We start from the raw sequence: 25,295 nt of genomic DNA on the forward strand, positions 1-25,295 counted from the left end.
GTCCGAGATGCAAAAACATATGTTTCAGTGCAGATACTTTTCCCTAACTGAGCCCTGGGATTCTTTCCTTTACCTTGCAGACATAGGTGACCCTGATGGGGTACAATCCAAATCGGGGAGGATCTCTTTGCTCGCTGGTTTTCACTCAGAGTAACTCCATATCCTGTTACATTCCATCTAGCGTAAGCTTGTAACTCATCTCTGGGAATTGTTCTATACGAGTCAATGTTTCTGCTCATATTTGTGATTCCCACTACCAATGCCTTGTTGCTTGAGTTACTTCTCGTGAAAAGTGGGGATATGGTTCGATGGCATATATGAACATCGTCTGAAACGCCCACAAAGAACCATTGGAACTAAATGGTAAGACCAAGTATGGGATACCCTTATCTGTTGTATGTGGCATAAGGCCACACACCCAAGAATTTGTTGTGTTCACTACTAATTGGTGTTGGTATTAGAGCTGAATGAAGGAGTTATTGATAAACTCTAATCTTCTAGTGGACTCATGCTCAGGCAGAGGGTGAAAAGAATGCAAGGAAACAGTAGAAGGAGGTGTGGGCTGTGTAGTGGGTGCAAAGGTCACTTGAAAAGAGAATAAAACATATCCTATTAAAAACGTCATTACACTAAGCAACATGAAAATACATAATGTCAAAAATCGTTTCTTTGTCATCAATATACACATTCTGGCTTTAAAGTCTATCTGTTTGGCAGGTCTCTCCATCTCGAAAAAACTCCATCCTCTCTAATTGCTGCCCGCGGCGGTAGGGTGTTCTATGCAAAGGAATGCTTCTGTCAGTCCAGGGCAACTCCCTTAGACCGACCAGAACTGTCGACCTAACGTCTTCAGCTGCACTCTGAAGACTTGGGCAACCGCGACCCTAGCAGCTGAACCCGGATGGCGGTTCGAAAAACAAAAATAAGAACGTTTCTCAGATGAGAGACCTGCACTTTCAAAAATAGCAAAGAAAAAAAGAAATTTTTATTTGTCCATAGTTCTCGGCCTCAGATTATAACAGCTTTTTCCAGGTACTGTCTGGTTCTGGAACAAGAGTTCAGGCTCTGTAGTGTTCAATCGAATTGACGGTGGCACAGCTGCTTGCAAAATATAGTCACTTTCTCGTTTAGAAATTGTTCCTTTTACACGTGGATGTATGACGTTAGCACGCATACTATTACCACGCATACCTTTACAACGCGGTATTTACAACGAATACCGTTACAACGCATATCGCTTTGAGGTGCTGGATAGTGGTAAGTATAATTTTATATTTCAACTCCAGTCCCCGTGGACACTAGGGAAGGTGTTGGATATAAAATGAAACTTATTCCCTATCCTTGAGCGCCCCCCAGCGCTATGCGTTGTAATGGTATGCGTGGTAATGCCTGCGTTGGAATGGTAGTGCGTGGTAAAAAATGCGTGCTAAACGCTGTATACCTTTCACACGTGCATCGCTAAAAGGCAGAAAACAAGGCACAGTCACAGTCTCGGAGTCAGCGATACCCTCCTGGACCCACCGGTCGTACAGTAGAGGCAAAGGGATCCTCTTGCAGTGTACGCCGTGGATCCAGTTCTTTTTCCCTTCCACTCGAACAGCTGATCTTGTTGAGAGAAGGACGAGGTGGGGGCCGGTCCAACGGGGCTGGTCATTCTTTGTCCGCTGGAAGTTCTTGACCAGCACCCATGATCCAGGATCGATAGGATGTCCTGGAGCTTCAGAGACCTGAGGCAGAGTATCGTGAACCTGTTGGTGTAAAACACGCAATTTAGCCGCCAATTCATACAAATAATCAAGCAGTACAGGGTGTTCGATCTCACTGAATTTTGTCGGCCTTGGCACTCCCCATATATAATGTTGGCCGGGCGGCCAAACACAATTTCATAAGGACTAAGTCCCACTCGCGAATGCACAGTCATTCTTGTTGATAGGAGTGCCAAAGGCAGAGCGTCAGGCCATTTAAGACCAGAGCTCGCTTGTATCTTGGCCAATTTCAGTTTTAGCGTGCCATTATAGCACTCTACTAGTCCAGCTGATTGGGGGTGATTTGCAGCGTGGAATTTTTGCTGGATACCTAGCCCCTCACATACTTTCTTCATCACTCGACCCACAAATTCACTCCCATTATCACTCCAGACCATTCTCGGCATTCCAAACCTAGGGAAGAATTCTTTGACAAGGGCTTTAGCTGTGGATAAGGCAGTGTTGTCTTTTAAGGGATATGCTTCTCCCCATCTTGAAAAGGCACAAACAACAACAAGTACGTATTTCAAATTGTTGCACCTTTCCATGTGGATGAAATCTAGCTGCAAAACCTCGAACGGATACATTGGAGGCCCAAAATGACCAGCTGGAGTTGGGGTTCCCCTACCAGGATTGTATTTCAGATACACCATGCAATTCTTGACCACATTCTCTGCACACTTAGGAATTCCAGCATTTTGCCATACTAGAGCTAACAACTTACAAATCCCTTTCACGCTGATATGAGCCATTCCATGAGCCATTGTCACCACTGCAAGCACATACGCATCGGGTAACAACCATCGCTGATGTTCTGACAAGTCGACCCAACAACCATTTGCATCCAATTTACCTGTACTCTCTCTCCACACACTCAACTCTTTCTCTGAAGCTTTAGCTTGAATAGACTTCACACTCTCTATCGTATGTTCACACATTCCAACGTCACCAATCCATCTTGCAGGGCCTGCAACATACATTCGATTCATCACATCTTTTGCTGTTTCTTTTGCGATTTCGACGGCAAATGCATTTCCACAACCAACATCATCAGTAACCTTTTCGTGTGCACTGCATTTCACAATCGCAACTTGTAACGGCAAAGCCAGTGACTCAAGAAGCTCATTCACCAACTGACCATGTTGTATCTTAGCTCCATGCGAAGTCAGGAACCCACGTTCTTTCCACAATCATCCAAAACTATGAGCCACGCCAAAGGCATATTGGCTGTCAGTATATATGGTCACTCTCATTCCTTTCGACAACACGCACGCTCTCGTAAGTGCAATCAACTCTGCTGCTTGAGCTGAATTATGTGGGATACGTGCAGTGTCAACAATCGTATGCAAAGTCGTGACAGCATATGCCGCAGTCGTATCACCATTCGGAAGCTTGAAGCATGAACCATCCACCCATAAGGTTCCATCACACTTCACAAGAGGAGTATCTTTTAGATCTACTCTCCCTTTCATTTCTTCTTCTGCCCTGAGAAAACAATCGTGCTGTTCGACATCATCTGTCTCTACTGAAATCGGCAATAATGTGGCTGGATTCAACGTGTTGCACCTCTTTATGTGCACATGACTCGCTAATAGTGTCAACTCGTAACCTGACAGACGAGCACTAGTTAAGTGCTGTGTCTTTCGTTCTGTTTAACAAAGTGTCCACCGCATGTGGAACCATCACAATCAACATATTATTCATCACTAACCCAGCAGACTGTCGACTAGAAACAGCTGCTGCCGCTGTGGCTCTCAAGCAACTTGGCAACGCCTTAGCTACCGGATCCAAAATCGACGAAAAATACACGCATGGATGCTGCTTGTCTCCAAAAGACTGTGTCAACACTGACAATGCGCAACCTTCTTTCTCGTGGACATACAGTGTAAAGGGCTTACTGTAGTCGGGGGAACCCAACACAGGAGCCGAACACAATGCATTACGCAATTCGGAAAAACTTTTCTGACAATCTTCAGACCACGGAACGGGATTCGGTGTATCTTTACAAGTTAATGTCACCAAAGGTTTGGCCAACAAAGAAGAATTTGGTATCCATTGTCTGCAATATGATGTAATGCCCAAGAAAGCACGTACTTCTCTCTGTGTCCTTGGCACACTCAATTTTGCAATTGCCTGAATTCTTTCTGGGGTCAGTTTCCTTCCCTCCTTCGATAAGAGATGACCTAAGTAGGTCACTTCTTGTCGACAATATTGCAGTTTTGAAAGAGACACTTTGTGATGTAAATCAGACAAATGACGCAACAACGACAACGTGGCTTCATCATGTAAAACAATCGTATCAAGCTGAGTTTTTAAAGCCTGACTATATATCGATGGACTTTTACAATAGCCTTGAGGTGCGCGTTTGAAGCGGAAACTTCGGCCTCCTAAACTGAAGCCAAAAATATCCCTGCTCTCCTCGGCAATCGAGATGCTGAAGAAAGCATTCTTCAAGTCAATCACCGAGAACCAGGTGGCGGAAGCTGGAATCATAGTCAATGGGGCAGTGATATCAGGGACAACTGGAAACTGTGGCACAACTATTTTATTTACCTCTCTAAGATCAATCACAAACCTGTAAACAGGTGGCTGAGAAGGGTCAGTACGCTTCAAAACAGGCAGAACCGGACTATTACAAACGTTGCCTCGTGTCTCTTCAATTACATCTTTTTCGATCAGATCATAAATGATCTCTAACAACGCCTTTTCACCTTCGCTAGAGATCTTGTATTGGGGAATGTGCGGCATTCTAACATTGGCTTTCAATGTCACAACATATTGCGGTATTTCCAAAAGACCCACATCATTAGGGCCAGTAGCCCAAAGAATATCAGGAGGAGAATAAAATTCTGTCGGAAGTGTATCCTTCGACAAATACATCGGAGAGATCACTTTCCTACCCAGTGTAAGTTGTACTCCCGAAGGAGAACAATACAACGTCGCATATAGTCTTTTCAACAGATCCAATCCCAGAAGGTTCTCCCCACAACCTGTCGTCAGAATAAGGGGTGCTTCAAATTCATAAGGTCCAACAGAAAGAGACATAGGACTAGAAATCGGGTTCCTAACCGGGGCGCCAGAAAAACCAACTGAAACATTCATTTCGCCAGACAAAGGTGCGCCAGGGAGTTTTGAGTGCATAATAGAACTATTTGTAGCACCAGTATCCAACAGAAAAGGCTCTGACACACCTGATGTAATCACCTCAACATAAGGTCCACTCTGATCTACTGGAACTGAAACAACTCCCTCTCTTTGTCCATGGCTGTCCTAACAATCATTACCATTCGCTTCGTCACCTTCAACATAGTAATCATCATCTACATAGTACTGTGCTGTTCTACCAGACGAACTTTGCTGCTGATCAAAACTATTCATTGAGTTCTGTGGAGGCAAAGGACGTACGTTCTGTCCGGGACCTCTACCTCTAGGCACTTGTTGAGCACCTCTACCACGTACACCAGAAACACCATTCGTGCGCTGCAACAAAACCGGACAACTATTTTTGTAATGGCCCTCTTCTTTACAATATGCACACTGATTAGGCCCATACAGAAAACGCTGTTGAGAAGACTCGTCTCTTTGCGAGTTTCCAGAATATTGCTGAGGCTGCTGGTAATCGCGCTGACGATAGTACGGGGTGGATAAGCTTGTTGTAGAAGAACTTTAGTTTTTAATTCCTTAGTCTTCTTATCCGCTTTCCCTAACTCGTCTTTGCGCCTATTTTCATAGTACTGAGACGTAGCTAAAATCTGCGCTGACGTGGAAACAGCCCAAGCACTTTCAGAATCCTTCAACTTACTGCACAATTCAGGAAGCAAATTATGTCAATGAACAATCTCTGGCCACCCTCGGTAGCCATATCCTGACCACTATGGTCGACGAAGGTCTCTTCGAACCTCGTGAAAAAGTCAGACACCGTTTCGTCTTTCTTCTGCTTACATGCAGACAACTTGTCCCAATTGACACGCAATTCGGGCATTAAAGTCTTCATACACGTAATAATCCTATCAGGAAGTTCAGTAATCAAATCCTCAGGCTTAGCACCGCCTACTTGTCTATTGTCGGCATCTCTAAGATTAACCCATGTATCACCCAATTCAACCGCATGATCCGTATGACAAATCTTACTCCAAATAGGTTGTGGAACAACATTGCCAAACAGCATGTCGATGTCCGCCAAATTCATAATACACGAACCCACACTCTGAGTCAATTCTTTAGGTACCCTGCTGGATTTTTGCGTGGATCAGGCAAAGACTGCTTAATAGCTAAAACTTCAGCACGTTTCCATGGAACATGCACCCAGACACGCTGAAAATGAGCCGGTACAGCTGGCGGATTATTATTTGCACCAGCAACCACTGCTTCTTTCCACACCGGAGGAACCTCTCTCATTGGATATTGTCGTGCCTTTCTCCCAACTGAAGAATCAGGCCCAAACAATTGTTGAGAAGGAGACTCACTCCTAAATGACAACAACATCGCGACCGCTTTCCCAACATCAGATGGACTTACAATAGTTCCTTTCGCAAATTCGGAACGTATGCTATACAACTCGTCAGGAGCTTGTCCCACTTCCTCATCCCATTTTTCAACAAGAAAAGCACACATTGTATCAAAAACGTACCATTGCTTCGGCTCTTCCCATTGAAGGAAAACATGCATAACACCCTCAAGATCATACTGCGTATCGTACATAATCCATTTACGCGCCATGTGGTCCAAAATCGTCCGCTCATCCATATTCGGCAACTGACTACATGACTGTCTACGCTCAGTAACAGGGGACAAACCCAATTGTCCCAACAAAGGAGTAAAGAAACCAGTAACTGCAGTAGTCATTTGTTGTCTAGCAGAAGGAGAAGGTGAAAGAATAAGAGAAGACGGAACAATAGCAGAAGAATTCAAATTCGGAATGGAGGGAGCATTAAGAACAGACGTAGGAGTAGCAGACGAAGAAGGAGGCAAAGGTGGCAGCCCCTGAGGAGGCTGCGCCAAAGGAATAGTAGCCAACGGAAAAGGAGCTGGCTGTGGTGGAATCACAGGGGGCACAACAACTGGGTGTTGTGCAACCACAGCTGGTGGCGGTGGTGCCGTAGCATTTTGTGCATAAGGAGGTGGCGAACTCAAGAGATGCAACATTAAAGGATCTTTCTCAAGATCTTTCTTTTCTTCCTGTTCTTTACGCGGCAAAACTGGGTAGCATCTATCTACCGCTAACTTCTTCACCCTAAGCATCTGTTCGCTTTCTTGCTCTTCCTCATTATCCCTAAACGCAACCGCAGCTTGTACCATTGACATACCTCATTCTCGTTTATTTTTCTTCGCTAATTTCATTTCTCTCTGTTTGGCTTCTTTGCGCCATATGCGAAAAGAGTCAAACATTGCCGGCCGGGCTTTCTTCTTAAAAAGTTTAACCTCCAGATTATCCAAAATCTCCGTGTCAAAACTACCATATTGGGCCCATTTTAAAACACCATCTTTCCTGGTGTATCGGATCCATACTTCATTATATGCGATGGGGCATACCATGTTTCACATATAATTCATAGGTTGGAGTTCCAATCGGAGGAACCGGACACAAGTCCTCCAATTGGGAATCCCTATTACAACCAAGACAAAACAGATTTCCAAGTCTGCTAAGACCAGGCATCTTCGCTCTCTAGTCTAGCTTCAAACTTTAAAGGATTATTGAATACGATAGTCTCGTGAATACATGAGTCCCTCGGCTTTGGTACTTGCAAGTTCCAAATCAAAGCGATCCCAAGGGGATACCAAACTAAGAACCAAACTAAGGACTGGGAGACGCTCCACTTATACTTAACTGAGGTATCGATGACGTCACCAGAAGACTCGTCTATCGTTTCGCTCTACCAATCATCAGGGGTCCAAAACAGGGCGATAGTCAGGGCAGCAGTCCTTCGTAGCCGTCGGGAAGCGGGGAACCTCGCAGCAAAGACTTTCGGACCACGTCGACATACAGGGGTCGATGAAGTGGCGGCCTTCCTCCAGAATTTTCACACGAAGCTCCTCACCCTCTGGCTTGGACCCGTACCGCTGAAATCGCCCCACGTGGGCGCCAACTGAAGTACTGGGTTTTTCAGAACCCAGCGGTGCCAGGGAACACACCCTAAGACTTCGAGTCCTTCCTATTTCAGACTACAGAAACTCAGAGTCTTCTTGGTGAAGTCAAAGATCGTATTTATTGGCTGCAGCCAGTAACAGGTATCCTAGAAGTAGAACACGGTGTATATTCTCAGGAGACTGCTCAACCTTACAAAGCCAGCCTTCTCTTTTTATACAAAATATTATGCTTTAGGCAAACATTCCTTATTTTACAGTTGACCATTCACATATTTTTACTACAAAGAAAAAGCAGAGTCATGATGACAAGCCCATATTTCAGTTTGTTCATCCCTCAATCAATTACCCGGCAAGGCCCAGTATTTTCATCAGATATCGACGGACCCCCAATAAAAACGGGCACCTCCTCCTCGTAAAGCAGGTCATAAAGAAAGAAACAGGGACAGGTGTGTGTAAGATTAGGCATGTTCTGTGTGCGCTGAAAGGTTTATGATGTGTTGTGCCTTGATACTAATCTCATTCGTCCACTGGGAAAGGAACTGGCCGAACAGGTTTGGCTTCAGGCAGTGGAGTCAGCTTGCCCAGGTCGCAGAGGAGTCAGCAAAGGTGTACGTGTCCTTCAGACTCGTTTATGGCCTTAGTCATTGGGCCTATGTGAGGGCAATCACAAAATGGCTGCCGTTCACAAAATGGAACCCGAGGGTTCAGGACGGAAACTCTGATTTCAGGGTGATTTCGTCACCCGAATATGACGGAAATGCTTGTGCATAGTATTCTAACCATTCCCTGTCTGCTGATACCAAAATCGTCATGATACGACGATGTTTATAACAAGGGTCCAGAATTTTCAGTACCACAGAGCGTGGGTATTTAGCACTAGCTGGTTGTGTCATACAAGTGACCTGGTAGAGTGCCAGGCAAAAGGTTTTATTAATACCGGTATATCATGGTCAATGGCCAATGGCGCACCGCAAATCCTGCACGCCGACTTTGGCGTTAGTCAGTAAACAATTGGTTTAAAAATAAGTGAACATGACTAGTTAAAAGTAAGTAGCCACATGCAGTTGTAAGGCTTGTGATATCAAAGAAACAGGCAGACTGAATATATGGAGAAAGTCAGGCTTACATAGAGTGTAGGTTAACCTTACACCATGGGTCCTAGTGGGGGGCAGTGGCTTGTAGTCACACGCTGAATTTTTTTTTCAAAAACAAGTAACAAAGCTTTACTGCAAAGATGGCCATCAGGTTACCTTGAATTGCTGGAGAATTAGTTCAGTATTTACTCCGTCAAAGTAAAGCACCCATTTGGCACCTGGAGACTCCCATTGATAGGACCCCGTTGATGCGAACATGCCGAGTCGTGGAGTTTTTTAAAGAGAGCAGCAGAAGCAACAGGGCTCAAGCAGGTCATGTTGCAGGTTAAGGCAGCATGTCAGCTGGGCAGTTGCAGGAAGTCCTCTGAAGCTTGTTGTAACCCTTAACTCACACAGGAGCTCAGCTAACTGACACTTGAAGTCACTCTGGGTAGCCTGGGATGAAGACAAGCATGCTCAATCTTACTTCTCAGACCGCAAGCCAGTCCTTTAACACCTGGGATGTTCTCTGGTAGAAGGACAGTCCTTCTTCTCTAAATTCCACAGGTACTGGAAGGTTCTGATGAGTGACTCCCGGGGTCCCATATTTATACCTGCCTCTCTGTGGTGAGACTCCCTGCCTTATCCTCACATCTGGTTATGGAAAGTTCTCTCCCTTCCCCTATCAAGGCTCTAAACTGTCTGGGGTGACAAAAAGAAAAACAGACCCAGTATCTGTTTACTTTGTGGGTACAGTAAGCAAAGACCTTTGAAGTGTAAGTGAAGATGGGTATAACCTCTCTCCTGTCATCCTGCCATGAAGGCTCATTCTTTCCACACCTAAACCCCTTTGTGCTGCTGTCTGAAAGCTATAAACAAACCCCAAAAGCAGAGCCATTGACAGTCATGTCATGTGATACAGAGCACTGGAAGAAGGCACAATGGTTGGGTCAAGAAAATGCAAACTTTCTATATGTAGCATTTTTTTGAATTGTGACTTAAAATCTGACTTAACAGTTAAAGAGGATTTTAGATTGGAATTTTATTTGAGTGTAAACAGTATGGCCCACATGCATCAAGCATTTTTGGAATCGCAAACGGTGCGATTCCTTAAAATCGTCCGTTTGCGATTCCAAAAATGCTTTTTGGGATGCATCATTGCTTTTTCTTTAAAATCGCTAATTTTGCGATTTTCTAAAATGCGATTGCATTTAAGGAATCGCAGTTTTGCGATTCCTTAAATGCAATGCATCATTCTTTAAAAAATTGCGATCTTGAAGATTGCAAGTGCAATTTACCACGAGGTTGAACCTCGCGGTAAATTGCGAAAAATGTTTAAAATGGTCAAAATCACATTTTAAACAATGTCATGTTACAGACACACATGTCCTTAGGACATGTGTGTGTGAAACATCCATTTAAAAAAACATTTCAGGGGTGCAGGGGGGGTCCTTTGGACCCCCCCTGCACCCATGGAATGCATCAACATTATGCGAATTCAAAATTGCGAATTCGCAATTTCCATTGATTCCTATGGGCCTTTTGGCCCATAGGAATCAATGGGAATAGCGAATTCGCAATTTTGAATTCGCATAATTTTTGCGATTCGGTAAAAATTGCGATTTTTACCGCATCGCAAAAATTATGCATTTTCTGTGATGCATCCCGTTTTGCGAATCCATATTTGCGATTCGGTAAAAATCGCAAATTTGGAAACGCAAAACGGGACTTTGATGCATGTGGGGGTATATCCCTATCTGCTCCCAACCCAAAGGTAATACTTAATAAATGTAATATGGTAACCCAGTGTTAGTCAATGCAAGATAGGCCTTGCAAAGGTGAAAATAGATTTTCGGAGTTGTATCCATCCCAGGACATGTAAACCTTAAAACCACATGTTCCACTTTGTAAATACTATGCAACCTACCCTCTGGTTGGTTAGGGCCTAACTTAGGGTTGACTTATAAGTATTACAAAGGAAGGTTTTAGAACTGGCAACATGTTTACATTGCAAGGACGAAATAACAACTTAGAGCTGCACAATAAACTGCAGTGGCAAGCCTGAGACATGATTGAAAAGGTTACGTGAGTGGGTGGCAGAAGGAGTGATAACAGACCCGGTTACAGGTAGTACCATTTACTAGGGATTTACAAGTAAATTAAGTGTATCCGTCAGGTATATGCTAATTCTACCATATTTTAGGGAGAGAGCACAAGCACTTCACCACTGAGTACCAGGAACAAAGTACACTGAGTCCTAATGCCAACAGAAACGGGTTCAGCAACAGGAGGCAAAAAGCTGGGTGTTGACACTGCAAAAAAGGCCAGTTTCATCACTCTTTATGACAGTCTCCTTTGACTTAAGAATTGTTGAGTTTCACACCTCTACCCACTAGTGAACAAGCTTTACTTGACACCCTCTGGCCTTGTGCATCTGCAGGATGCTCATGTCTCTAGCCCTGTAGCAAAAGTCTCAAAAGCAGATGTGTAGGAAAGAGTTTGGGACATCTATCTTCAGTATTCAGTCTTGGATTTTTCTGTCAAGTAACCAGAAGAGTCATCTTTCCTCTTATTCATGCAGGCAGTGGGGGCTCACAGGGGGAATGCTGTGGGTCGGGGCGGGGTGGGGGAGGAGCAGAGTGGGTACTTTACCACTGAGTACTAGGGACAAAGTACACAGAGTCCTAATGCCAACAGAAACGGGTTCAGCAACAGGAGGCAAAAAGCTGGGCGGTGACACTGCAAAAAAGGCCAGTTTCATCACTCTTTATGACAGTCTCCTTTGACTTAAGAATTGTTGAGTTCCAACTAGGTTACTTCCAATTCTTCCAAGTAGTATACAGGTTCTGAGGAGGCTGTGAATGCTAAAAACCTTTTGTAGCATTCATCCTCAAAAATTAACTCCCATCAAAATAAATAATAATATTTCCACATTTTTAAAGTGCAAACTTATCACCGCTAATGGTATCCAAATGCTGGGGGGGCCGTCAGGGATATTAAGTGAACTACTGCCCAGAGTCACATGATGCTGAGCTAAACTGCCACCGGCAATCAAACTGTGAGCCTAATGCTCTGGAGTCAGCTGCTTTGGCCACTGCGCCACACCTCTACCCACCAGTGAACAAGCTTTACTTGACACCCTCTGGCCTTGTGCATCTGCAGGATGCTCATGTCTCTAGCCCTGTAGCAAAAGTCTCGAAAGCAGATGTGTAGGAAAGAGTTTGGGACATCTATCTTCAGTATTCAGTCTTGGATTTTTCTGTCAAGTAACCAGAAGAGTCATCTTTCCTCTTGTTCATGCAGGCAGTGGCGGCTCGCAGGGGAAATGCTGTGGAGCGGAGCGGGGGAGCAGCAGGGTGGGTGGGGAGTGGATTCAGACATACGACGGCAAGGAGTAAAGTAAGTAAATAAATAAGTAAACCTATTAACCTTGTGCTCGCTGCATCGCCAACTCAGTGATGCAGCGAGCGCAAGGTAAGTCGTTTTATTTATTTATTTAATTACATTATTCCTTTCCGTTGTATGTCTGACTCCACTACCCCCACCCTGCCTCGCCCCGCTCCACAGCCCCACAGCATAACCTTTACGAGCTGCCACTTCATGCAGGTCCTTTCACTAGACAAAGACAAGCAGGGAAGTTTAAAGGTTAATGAGCACCTGATTAAGGTGATAAATATGATTCACATTACCCGCTTGTTAATAAAGTGATGCAGCTCCTGTCTTAGGTGGAAGCTTGTAGGTATTACATTTCTTATAGTATTCCATGCAACATGATCTCAAATGGAGGTCTTAGCTACACCGATCTCCTTCTGACTCACAAAACCACAACTGGGGCTCTGAATTCAACCTCATTTGCTACATGGGAATTATTCTACCCCCCCACACACACACCCTCCTCCGATGCAACTTCTGATCCAAGTGACTTACTGGGCAGGGTTACAGTAGGCCTGCTGGATTCCCTTTCAGAATGGGAATGGGTGTTGTAGAGGACATTCAAACAAACACTGACCCATTTTTCAGTCCCCAGATGTTCCCTCCATTCCTGAGCATCCTGCAGCCAGCCCTGTTAAAATGACAGATGGAGAAAAAGAACATTCATAAATGCCTTCCTGCATACATGCCTTTTTCGGAATACACCTCACTGGAGCTCAGGTATTTTTTTTTTTCATTTCTTAAAACTTCTAAACGGGTTTTAAGACATAGGAATTTATACTCAAAATCTGCTGTTTTCAGCTTATGGTACCTATACACTTTAAATTTGCTTTGGATTGGACTTTGCAACTCATTTCCAATGGTGCTTGAAATATGTTCTGTGTGCTTAATTTGAGCCGGAGCTTTCCGGTGCTGAGCACCGGCACTTAATTGGTTTTGGGTGCTTGGAACTGGCACCTTATAGTCAATACCCCACTTATGGCAGTCTGACACAAGGTGGCCCTGCTCATGTAATTTAGAGATGAGCAGTGTAACAGTTGTTTAGGAAAACAATCTACATAAAAAAAATGGCTAATACCTGCCTCCCCAGTCATTCCTTTTAGCTTTGGGGACTTGGAATAATCTGAACTGTTGCATTTACATGCGAGAGAGATGGTTAGTAGTTGTTTTGGCAGCAATGACTGGGGTGATGGAGGTGCAAGCTGCAGTGGCCTCCTAGTCAGAGCCCTGGCACTTAACATTTTTACAAACCCTCAGCATTCTAGTATTAGTAGTGCGAGTAGCACAAAGAACCGGAAAGTTTTTCTCTACTGATGAGGGATATAAATCCCGAAACCCGGGCCATATCTCGGGCCTAGAGATGATTGAACTTTCTAGAACTGATTTGCACCAACCAAGGTGATACACTTTAAACTTTCCGGTACTTCGTGCTACTCGCACTACTAATACCAGAATACTGAGGGGCGATGCGGTGGAGAGGCCAGCAGTGTCGCGCCCATCTTTGTTTCTACTTAAGGGCTTTCGCGAGCCTCCAAAGCTGACTGGCTTTTTTGGGAAATGCACCTGCGTGCCGAGCAGGCAACAAAGCCCTTGACGGATCTACGGCGGCTTTCTTCACCACCACTGAACTTTTTCTCCACTGTTGAGGAATATAAATCCCGAAACCCGGGCCATGTCTCGGGTCTAGAGATGATTGAACTTTCTAGAACTGATTTGCACCAACCAAGGTGATACACTTTGAACTTTCAGGTTCTTTGTGCTACTCGCACTACTAATACCAGAATGCTGAGGGGCGATTCAGTGGAGGGGCCAGCAGTGTCACGCCCATCTTTGTTTCTACTTAAGTATTTTAAGAGGGGCTCCACTGTTCAGGAAGCACCTTCACGTAGTCCAAGGTCTAGGAGCATCAGTGGGAAATAGTAATTTCAGAGCCCTTCAGTTCATCAGTTTCTGTGGGGGTGATCATTAGGTCAGGAAACGGTCTCTACAAAGTGGCTATTTCCACGCAAACCTTAACCACACATGCATTGAGTAGCTTTTACCACGTATACTTTTACTATGAGATACATAGTAAAGGCATGTGTGTTAAAGGCTAAAATTAGAAAAAGGGGTTGGGGGATCTCCCCCCCCAAAAAAAAGCATGCAAAAAAAAGTGTGCTTGGTGGGGTCTCCCCCCAAAAAAACGCACCTGTTTCTGCCGTGAAGTGGGGCAATCGGTGTCGTAAGATGAAACGGAAAGACACTTCCGCTTCCTCTTTACGACGTGCAACATCACCTCGGAAGAAGAAAGGAGAGGAGACTGAAGAACCAGGTTTTTCAGAACCCAGCGGCGCCAGGGACACGCCCAAAGTCTTCGAGTTCACCTGTCTTGGCAAACAGAGACACGGAATACTTCTAGGTGGCGTCAGAGATCAAATTTATTAGCTGCAGCTAGTAACAGTAATCCCAGCAATACAACACGGGGTACAACTCAAGAAACTGTTCAATTTTCGTAGAGCAAGACATCAGTATTTATCCACATTTTACTCATTTGCAATGCACACCCACTGCGACAAATTCGAACGAATCAAATACATTTTCCCATGCTTCGTCATATTGTAAAACACTCACTTTACATTTAACCAGCCCACAAGTTAATCATTAGGAATGTCCCAAATCCAATTTCCACAAGCCGGACAAACCCATAATTGAAAGCACTACCCATGTAACGAAAAGACATAAAGAAAGAAGTAATTCAGATATTGAGTAGGATAAGATATGTGCAAGCGAACTAAAAGTTAACGATATCCTGAACAGTGATTGGCAATTTCAGACAACAATCAGCCAGGGAGATTGGCCTCGCAAAGGGTCAGTTTCAGGTGACGGGGTCAGCGTCTTTGCAGTCCAGTCGCAAGTCAGAAAAGGCCTAGTTAATATGTACATGAATAACAAAGCCCATGCAACTTTGTTTGTTCAGTTACCTCCACAGCCTACGTGAGGGCAACACAAAATGGCGTCTTTAGACAACGTAAACAAAATGCAACACAAAATGGCATCTTTAGACAACGTAAAAAAAATGCAACACAAAATGGCGTCTTTAGACAGCGTAAACAAAATGGAGTCGGGTTCGGAAATCACGGAACCTCAGACCCTCCTTTTGCCATTACGTAGGCAATTACCTAAATTCACGTCAATCTGAATCCAGGTCTATATCTATTCTCATCAGATCATCAAGGTGTGGCTGTAACATCATCCTATTCTCCTTCACTTCTCTCGAAACGGGTCTCACACAAATCTTAGAACAAAGACTACAAATGGCGGGACCACACTGGATGCATAAGCAACATGAGAAAAGGATAGCTAATGCCATACCAAGGAACATCAGAACCTTCCATCCCCATTTGGACAACAATTCCCAAATCCATCCTGTCAATGACCAGTCCCCTTTGTCTACACGTCTAGACTCAGCGGACTTATGTAACCTAAAGATGGCTTGGTACACTGTCGGGGCATTATCTGGTATGAAAACGCAGCAACTTGATCCGATCAATTTACATACCCCAAATCTATCTGCGAGTATGATGTCTAAAACCATACGATTTTGTAACGTCATAAGACGATCCGCCTGAAGCTCCACTGTAATATTGCTTAGGGCACCAGCAGTCTCATTAATAGTGGCCTCAACCACTCTCGTAAGCTGACAAATATTCCTGCTATTGGCCATAGGACCCCAAAAGGGCGCGAAACACTTAAAGAAGTCACAAGCTTCTTGTGCGACAGTATCGTCCGCATCGATGACACCTCTACCATATCTTGTCTTGTGGTAATCGAAAACAGCAGTGTATGTAGGGGAAAGCAAAAATGCCACGTAACATATGCCGGAAAAATCAGATGGCAACCATGTATATGCTCTATTGTGACAAACAAAATACGTGCCCTTTGCTGGCACGAACGGTCGAGAATTCTGGTACGTATAGACATAGGTGTGAACACACACACTCTTACCAAACTGAACTCTCGGATTCTGACCATTACCTTGCTGACAAAAATGACCTCGGTGGGGTACAATCCAAATAGGGGGAGACCTTTTTCGTCTCTCCTTTTCTGTCAGACTAATGCTATACTCTGTCTTGTTCCAACCAACATCTGCTCGCACCTCATCCTTGGGGATAGCATTATATGCATCGATATCTCTGATCATATCTACTATTCCCCGTATCAAGGCATTATTACTCGCATTATCTTTGACGGAACGTACAGGAGATGCTTCATTCGCATAAATAAACATTGACTGAAGCGCCCACACTGACCCATTAGGCGAAAAGGGCAAAACCAAATATGGCATTCCTTTATCTGTCGTATGCGGCATAAGTCCACATACCCACCAGTTCGTGGTATTTACAACTAGCTGATGCATATGCAACAACTGTATAAACGAGTTGTTAACAAATTCTGATCTTCGTGTCTGTTCATGTTCAGGCAACGTATGAAACTCATGTGGAGAATCAGTAAAGGAAGAAAGAGTAGGTTGGGACGTAGACGTAGGCGTATGTTGTATGGCATAGAAAATCCAACCCACACAACTCAGCATAATATTCAGAAGCATTAAGAAACACAATATTAAAAAACATTTGAGACGGACCAATATATACATATTCATTTTGAAACCATTTTCCTCAACACTCTTATCAGACCCAAAAGACTCCATCCTCTAACGTGCTGCTCAGGGCTATTACCTTCTTCACTTAAGTGTGCATCAAGATCGTACTAACCACCATGAACCACAGACCTTTCGTCAATTTGCGGCTCACCCCTTAAGAACTTCCTACCGTGACCCTGCAACTGAGTCCGGATGGTGACTTGAAAAAGGAAAAAAGGAAAAAAGTCTCTTGGTCTGAAAAGGTGCAACTCACATTAAATTTTTTTTTTACTTTATTAGTCCTTTTTATCTTTTCTCGATCTCAAATTGTAACGTTCTTTGCCAGGCACAGTCTGGTCTTGAAACAGGGTTTCTGGATCCGTCGTATCAAGTCTCAATTCAGGAGGCACAGCAGCTTGTAAGATGCCGTCGTCTGCACGTTCTGATTGAGTCCATTCCAAGTGTGCATCACTAAAGGGCACGAATCTAGGAGTTTTTGCGCATTCAGAATCGCCAATACCTCACCTCACCCACTCATCATACGGTAAGGGTAACTGAACTTTTTTACAATGGGTGGCATTCACCCAGTTTTTTTTACCAGCTACTCTAACTGCACTCCTAGTTACTAACAAGACTAAATGCGGTCCAGTCCACCTTGGCTCCAAATTTTTCGATCGCTGGAAATTCTTTAGCAGAACATAGTGGCCGGGTTGGATCTTGTGACCTGGATCCACAGACGCTGCCGGCAAACTGTAATGGACCTGTTGGTGGAGAACACGTAATTTAGCAGTCAAGTCATGTAAATAATCCACCAACATAGGGTACTCAATGTCACTGTACTTTTTGGGCCTTGGGACACCCCAAACATTGGCTGGACGACCAAACACAATTTCATAGGGACTAAGTCCCATACGAGAATGTAGTGTTGTCCTCGTTGACAAAAGAGCCAATGGCAAGGCATCTGGCCAGGTAAGACCAGAGCTCGCTTGTATCTTAGCCAGTTTCAGCTTTAATGTTATTATTATTATTATTAAAACAGTTTTGTATAGCGCGTGGTTACCCTAGAGCATCCCAGCGCTTCACCAAACAGAGTAACAGATTAAGAGAGAGAGAGGCACAGCGGTTTAACAAAAGAGAAAAGTTTTCAGTTGTTTACGAAAACGCAAAAGGCATTGCTCCGAGCGCGAGCCTAGGGGAAGTGAGTTCCAGAGGGTTGCAACCTTTACGGGGAATCTCCTCCCTCCTGAGCGGGCCTTTTTGACCCTGGGGATCATGAGTAAGTGTTGTTGATCTGAGCGTAGAGTTCTACTTGCCTTATAAGGGGTCACCAGCTTTTGAAGGGCAGGAGGGCCTTTGCCTTGCAAGATTTTATGTGCAAGGCAGAGAGATTTAAATTTAACCCTTTCTCGCACTGGCAACCAATGCAGCGCCCTCAATGCGGGTTTGGCCGATCGTGACATAGGGATGTTGTGGAGCATTCGTGCCGCCGCATTCTGAATTTGCTGTAATTTGTTCAGAGTGATCTCAGGGGCACCCAGATAGATTGCATTCCTGAAATCTAATCGAGATATAATCAGGCCCTGGATCAAAAGCTTCTGAGATAGAAATGGAAGCAGAGGCAGCACTTTGCGCACCGATCGGAGAAGGCCGAAACAGACACCAGCCAGTTTGGTAGCCTGGGTCCTGAAGGAAAGATCTTGCTCCAACCAAATACCAAGGCTCTTGATCTCAGCCTTGGGTTTGGGGGGGGAGGGGGGGGGGGGAATCCCAGGCAGCTAGGCCAGGCAGACCGGGGGAGTGAGGGACTTTTCATCCCCATCAGCATTATCTTGGTCTTTGAACCGTTCAGCTTTAGTGCTGATTCCCCCATCCAGGTGTGGACTTTGGATAGGCAGGAATGTAACACCTGGGGATTTTCCATGGCCTCGGAGAGGGCAAACACCAGCTGGGTGTCATCGGCATAGCTCACGATTTTGATGTTAAATACAGCCACCACATCCTCCAAGGGGGCCATGTACACATTGAATAATGCAGGGCTCAGGGAGGAACCCTGGGGCACTCCACAATGGAGGCGGGTGGATGCCGATCGTGCGCCCCCTTCCCAGACCTGAAAGGTCCGTTCGCTGAGGAATGACCTAAGCCATTTCAGCGCTGTCCCCCTCACTCCGGCATCTGACAGTCGTTGAAGTAACACTCAATGGTTAACAGTGTCGAACGCTGCACTAAGGTCCAGGAGGATCACTACCACTGATCCTCCTGAATCCAAAATGCAACGTGCCTCTTCCGCGACTGCCAGCAAGGCGGTGTCAGTGCCTTGACCCGGGCAGAAGCCTGTTTGGGAACTTCTCAGTACACCGTTGGACTCAAGGAAGTTGGATAGCTGGAAGTTAACCAATTTTTCCGTGATTTTACTGAGTCCCAGAAGTAGCGAGATGGGCCTGTAGATTGCCATGTCAAGGGGGTCTAGGCTAGGTTTTTTAGGAGGGCTTTTACTATTGCACCCTTCCAATTGGGTGGGACCACACCGGCACCTAACGAGGCATTGATTACCTCAGTGATAGGTTCCACAATGGAAGGGGCAACCTGTTTAAGAATCCTCATGGGGACTACGTCCCAAGGAGAGCCACTCTTAACAGACACTAAGACTTTAAGAGCTTCGTCCTCAGTGACTGGTCCAAAAGACTCCAAGGTCTTCAGGGGTCTTCCCTCATCCTCGAAGGGCTCAGCTCCTATGTTAATTTGGGGCAGGGTAATCAAAATCTTTTCAATTTTAGTGTGGAAGTACTCTGCTAGATCATTGCATTTTTCTTCCAGATTATCCATGGAGGCAGGTGGTGTAGGGACCCTCAAAAGCTCCTTGACCACTAGAAAGGTTTCTCTGGAGGAGTTGGAGGCATTGCTGATTCTCTCCTCCAAGAATTGGGTTTTGGCGAACCGGATGGAGAGCTTGTAATTCCTTATCGCCACTCGGTATTCGGTCTTACAAGCTACTTCACAATTCTTCCTCCAGGCACGTTCTAGTTTTTTACAGGCCCTCCGCATATCCCACAGCTCTGGCGTGTACCACGAAGCGGAGCACGATCTTTTCTCCCTCCTTCCTGCCGATCTTAAAGGGAGCACGGAGTCGAGTGTATTAGACATCCATCTGCAGAAATCTGCTTCCGCCAGTACTGGGTCCTTCACTAGTGAAGGGTGTGAGGCCTCCAGACTGCGTGACAGGTTTTCCACGGACAGCCTGGCCCAGGGTCTTTCAGGCGCACAGACACTAATGGAGGGGGTACTCTCCGGCTCGGTTTGCCAGGCAAAGGGGATCATAAAATGGTCCGTCCACGGAAGAGGGATCGGGGAGGCTGCTTTCATAGTGGTAATGTTAGTAAAAATAGGATCCAGTAGGTGACCCTTATTATGGGTAGCCTCCAGGTTTATAAGGTTAACCTCACAGGTTTTCAAGTCACATTGAAGGGCTGTCGCCGACCGGTCTTCCTGGTCGTCGAAATGAAGATTAAAATTTCCCAAAGTAATGAAGTTTGTCGCAGAAGCGGCTAGAACCATTACCGTCTCCATAAAAGAGCCTATGAAGTTACCATTACTTCCTGGGGGACGATAGACTAATAACCCAGACATCGCCACAGTAGGTGAGATTTGGAAGGAAAACTTACAGCTCTCACAATCCTCCACCTCACCTTTTTGGGCTCTGCACACCAACGAGTTCTTATACAGAATAGCAACACCTCCCCCTCGACCCACCGGTCGGTCCTGGGTGTGGATTAGGAAACCATTGTAAATCTCAACAAGTCCAGCTGACTGAGGGTGATTCTCAGCGTGGAACTTCTGATGGATACCCAATCCCGCACACACTTTCTTCATGATCTGGCCCACAAATTCACTCCCATTGTCACTCCATACAATTCTCGGCAATCCATACCTAGGGAAGTACTCTTTGAGCAAAACCTTGGCTGTAGACAAGGTAGTATTATCCTTTAAGGGGTAGGCCTCTATCCATCTGGAAAAGGCGCAAACAACCACAAGGACACACTTCAAATGTTTGCATCTCTCCATGTGAATGTAATCTAACTGTATCACTTCAAACGGATACGTCGGAGGAGCAAAATGACAAGCTGGAGTTGGAGTTCCCTTTCCAGGATTGTACATCAGACAAATCATACAATGCTTTACCACATTCTCAGCACACTTAGGAATTTCAGTATTCTGCCATACTGGAGCCAACAACTTGCATATTCCTTTCGAACTTATGTGAGCCATTCCATGAGCCACAGTAACCACTGGGAGCACATACGCATCAGGTAACAACCATCTCTGGTGCTCCGACAACTCAACCCAACAACCTGTCGAATCCAACATACCCGTACTTTCTCTCCACGTACTCACTTCCTTCTCAGTAGCTTCAGCCTGAATCAACTTCACACTTTCCATTGTGTCTTCACACATTCCACTTTCCACAACCCATCTTGCGGGGCCTGCAACATACATTTGACTCGTCATATTCCTCGCAGTTTTTTTCGCAATTTCATCTGCAAACGCATTTCCTTGACCCACATCGTCCACAACCTTTTTATGCACACTGTACTTCACAATTGCAATCTGCTTTGGCAACGTAAGTGACTCAAGAAGTTCATTCACCAATTGCCCATGCTGTATTTTTGTACCATGCGAAGTTAAAAATCCTCTCTCTCTCCACAAGCGTCCAAAACTATGAGCAACACCAAACGCATACTGTATATCAGTGTAAACATTCACTCGCTTTCCTTCTGACAACACACACGCTCTCGTCAATGCTATTAGCTCTGCTGCTTGAGCTGAATTCTGTGCAATATGTGCTGTTTCAACAACTGTATATAAAGTTGTGACAGCATATGCTGCAGTCGTTTCTCCATTTGGAAGCTTAAAACACGAACCATCTACCCATAGAGTACCATCAGCATTCGAAAGAGGAGTGTCTTGTAAATCAACTCTAGCCTTTGTTTCTTCCTCTGTCCGAAGAAAACAATCATGCTCTTCCTGAACATCTGTCTCTACAGAAATTGGCAACAACGTAGCTGGATTCAACACATTGCATCTTTTGATGTGTACATGGCTAGCCAAAAGCGTCAACTCGTAACCTGACAAACGAGCAGTAGAAGGTGCTGTGTCTTGGTCCTATTCAATAAGGTATCCACTGCATGTGAGACCATCACAATCAACGTATTATCCAATACCAAACCAGCGGACTGTCGAATAGAAACCGCTGCTGCAGCTCTCAGACAACTTAGCTACCGGATCTAACGTCGATGAAAAATACGCACATGGACGCTGCTTATCACTGAACTGTTGAGTCAAACCTGACAATGCACATCCATCTCTCTCGTGAACATAGAGTGTAAAAGCCTTACTGTAGTCGGGAGTACCCAACACAGGAGCCGAACACAATGCATTACGTAATTCAGAAAAACTTTTCTGAAATTCGTCAGACCAAGGGAGAGGATGCGGCGTATCTTTAAGAGTCAATGCCAACAAAGGTTTCGCTAATAAAGAAAAATTGGGGATCCATTGCCTACAATACGAAGTGATACCTAAAAATGCACGCACTTCTCTCTGCGTAGATGGCACACTCATTTGCGCAATCGCTTGAATTCGTTCTGGGGTCAATCGTCGTCCCTCCTTCGACAAAAGATGACCTAAGTAGGTCACTTCTTGGCGGCAATACTGTAGCTTAAAAGGCGACACTTTATGGTGAAGGTCAGACAAATGTCGCAACAAAGAAAGAGTAGCTTCTTTACAAATCTCTTCATCATCAGCAGCAATCAGTAGATCATCAACGTACTGGATAAGAGTAGCACCAGAAGGTAACACAAAATTATCAAGCTGAGTTTTCAACGCCTGGCTATAGATTGAGGCACTTTCACAATAACCTTGAGGAGCTCTCTTAAACCAGAATCTTCGACCTCCTAAAGAGAAGGCAAAAATATCTCTACTCTCCTCAGTAATCGGAACACTGAAGGAAGCATTCTTCAAGTCAATAACCGAAAACCAAGCAGCTGAAGCAGGAATCAGAGTCAACAAAGCAGTGATATCCGGGACAACAGGAAACTGTGGCACAACAATCTTATTCACTTCTCGAAGGTCGATCACAAACCGATACACAGGTGGCTGAGAAGCATCAGTTCGTTTAAGGACAGGCAAAACAGGACTGTTACACACGTTACCTCTCGTTTCTTCAACCACACCTTCTCAACCAAATCATACATGATTGCTAAACGAGCTCTCTCGCCATCACTCGAGATCTTATATTGCGGAATACGAGGTAGCCTAGCATTCGACTTGAGAGTAAAAACGTAGGGCGGAATCTGCAAAAGACCAACATCATTGGGACCTGTAGCCCAAAGTGTATCAGGAAAAGAACGCAATTCCAATGGAAGACAATCTTTAGACAAATACATTGGAAAAATCACTTTCTTACCCACCGTAAGATGTACTCCTTCAGGAGAGCAATGCAATGTCGCATACAAACTTTTCAGCAAGTCCAAATCCAACAGATTCTCACCGCAACCAGTCGTTAAAATAAGAGGAGCTTCCAATTCACAAGGACCGATAGAAAGAGGCAAAGGACTAGAAACCGGATTACGAACTGGGGTGCCAGAAAATCCCACGGAAACATTGGTCAAGCCAGACAAAGGTGGGCCAGGAAGTTTAGAGTACATAATAGAACTCTTTGTCACACCAGTATCCAAAAGAAAAGGTTCTGCCACACCTAATGTAACCACTTCAACATAAGGTCCACTCTGGTCTACTGGAACTGGCACTACTCCCTCTCTTTGCCCATGGCTTTCCTAGCAATCATTATAACCAGCACTCTCTCTCTCGACACAGTAGTCATCAGCATAGTACTGAGCAGACTGAACAGTCGGAACATTCTGTCTGTCAAAACAATTCGCAGAATTCTGAGGGGGAAAGGAACGCTCATTCCGAGGAAACACACCACGTCCCCTACCCCTAGGAGCTTGTTGAAAACCACCACGACCTCTCTGATCAGATACACCATTCGTACGCTGTAACAGAACCGGACAACTATGCTTAAAATAACCTTCTTCCCTGCAATAAGCACACTGATTAGGGCCTGGGAAAAATCGCGGAGGAAAATACTCGGGCTTCTGTAACACTCTCTGAAACTGTGGGGGTTGCTGAAACTGAGGCTGATTCGTACGAGGCGGATAAAAGAACTGCAAAAGAACTTTCGTCTTTAATTCTTTAGTCTTCCTCTCTACTTTATCCTTCTCATCTTTATCCCTGTTCTCGTAATATTGTGCTGTAGCCAATATCTGGGCCGACGAAGAAACAGCCCATGAACTCTCAGAATCTTTCAACTTATTAGAAAGTTCGGAAAGCAAATTAAAGACAAATTTGTCCACGAACAACCTCTGACCACCTTCGGTGCTCATATCCTGACCACTATGATCGATAAATGTTTCTTCAAACCTAGTGAAGAAATCAGACACACTTTCATCTTTCTTTTGTTTGCATGCTGCTAACATATCCCAATTCACTCGTAAGGCAGGCATCATAGTTTTCATCAAATTAATAATTCTACCAGGTAATTCTGCAACTACAGGTTTGAGTTTGGCACCTCCTACCTGCGGACCATCCGCAGCAACGATATTGGCCCACGTATCTCCTAATTCTTGCGCATGATTTTCATAACGAATCTTCACCCACAAAGGTTGAGGGACTACATTGCCCATCAACATATCTATATCACCTAAATTCATAATACACGCCTCAACTGTCTGAGACAACTCTTTGTAATAACCAGCAGGATTTTTACGTGGATCAGGTAAGGTCTGCTTAAGAGCCAAGACCTCTGCTCTTTTCCAAGGGACATGTACCCATACTCGCTGAAAATGAGCTGGCTCAGCTTGAATACCATTATTAACATCAGTCTGAACTGCATCTCTCCATACAGGAGGAACTTCTCTCATGGGATACTGCTTCACTTTCCTCCTAACGAAGGAATCAGGTTCATACAATGTCTGAGGCGGTAGCCTAGACCTGAAGACAAGTATTGTCTCTACAGCATCTGTAACATCGGACTCCACTATCGTCCCTTGAGCAAAATCTGACTGAACATCAAGCACTTCCTGCGGAATCGGACCCAACTCATTATTTTCCCATTCCTGACGGAGAAAAGTACACATCATATCAACCACATACCTTTGCTTCGGTGGTTCCCACTGAAAGAAAACATCCATAATCGCTTGTAAATTATACCTCAAAGCATTTAAACCCCATCTTCGAGCCAAAAGATCCAACACTGCCTGCTCTTCGGGACTAGGAAACTGACTACGA

At 44.8% G+C, this 25,295-nt stretch overlaps 1 protein-coding gene across 1 annotated transcript; it reads right to left on the reverse strand.

The window, feature by feature from the left end:
- Positions 1 to 23,782: 23,782 nt before the first annotated feature.
- Positions 23,783 to 24,928, reverse strand: LOC147726887 (uncharacterized). Its single transcript, XM_086963528.1, has one exon. The coding sequence runs from the start codon at positions 24,926 to 24,928 to the stop codon at positions 23,783 to 23,785; it is 1,146 nt and encodes a 381-aa protein (XP_086819654.1).
- Between the last annotated feature and the right edge of the window lie 367 nt (positions 24,929 to 25,295).

Source organism: Lissotriton vulgaris, chromosome 3_1 (assembly GCF_964263255.1).
Source record: "Lissotriton vulgaris chromosome 3_1, aLisVul1.2, whole genome shotgun sequence".
Taxonomy (NCBI): domain Eukaryota; kingdom Metazoa; phylum Chordata; class Amphibia; order Caudata; family Salamandridae; genus Lissotriton; species Lissotriton vulgaris.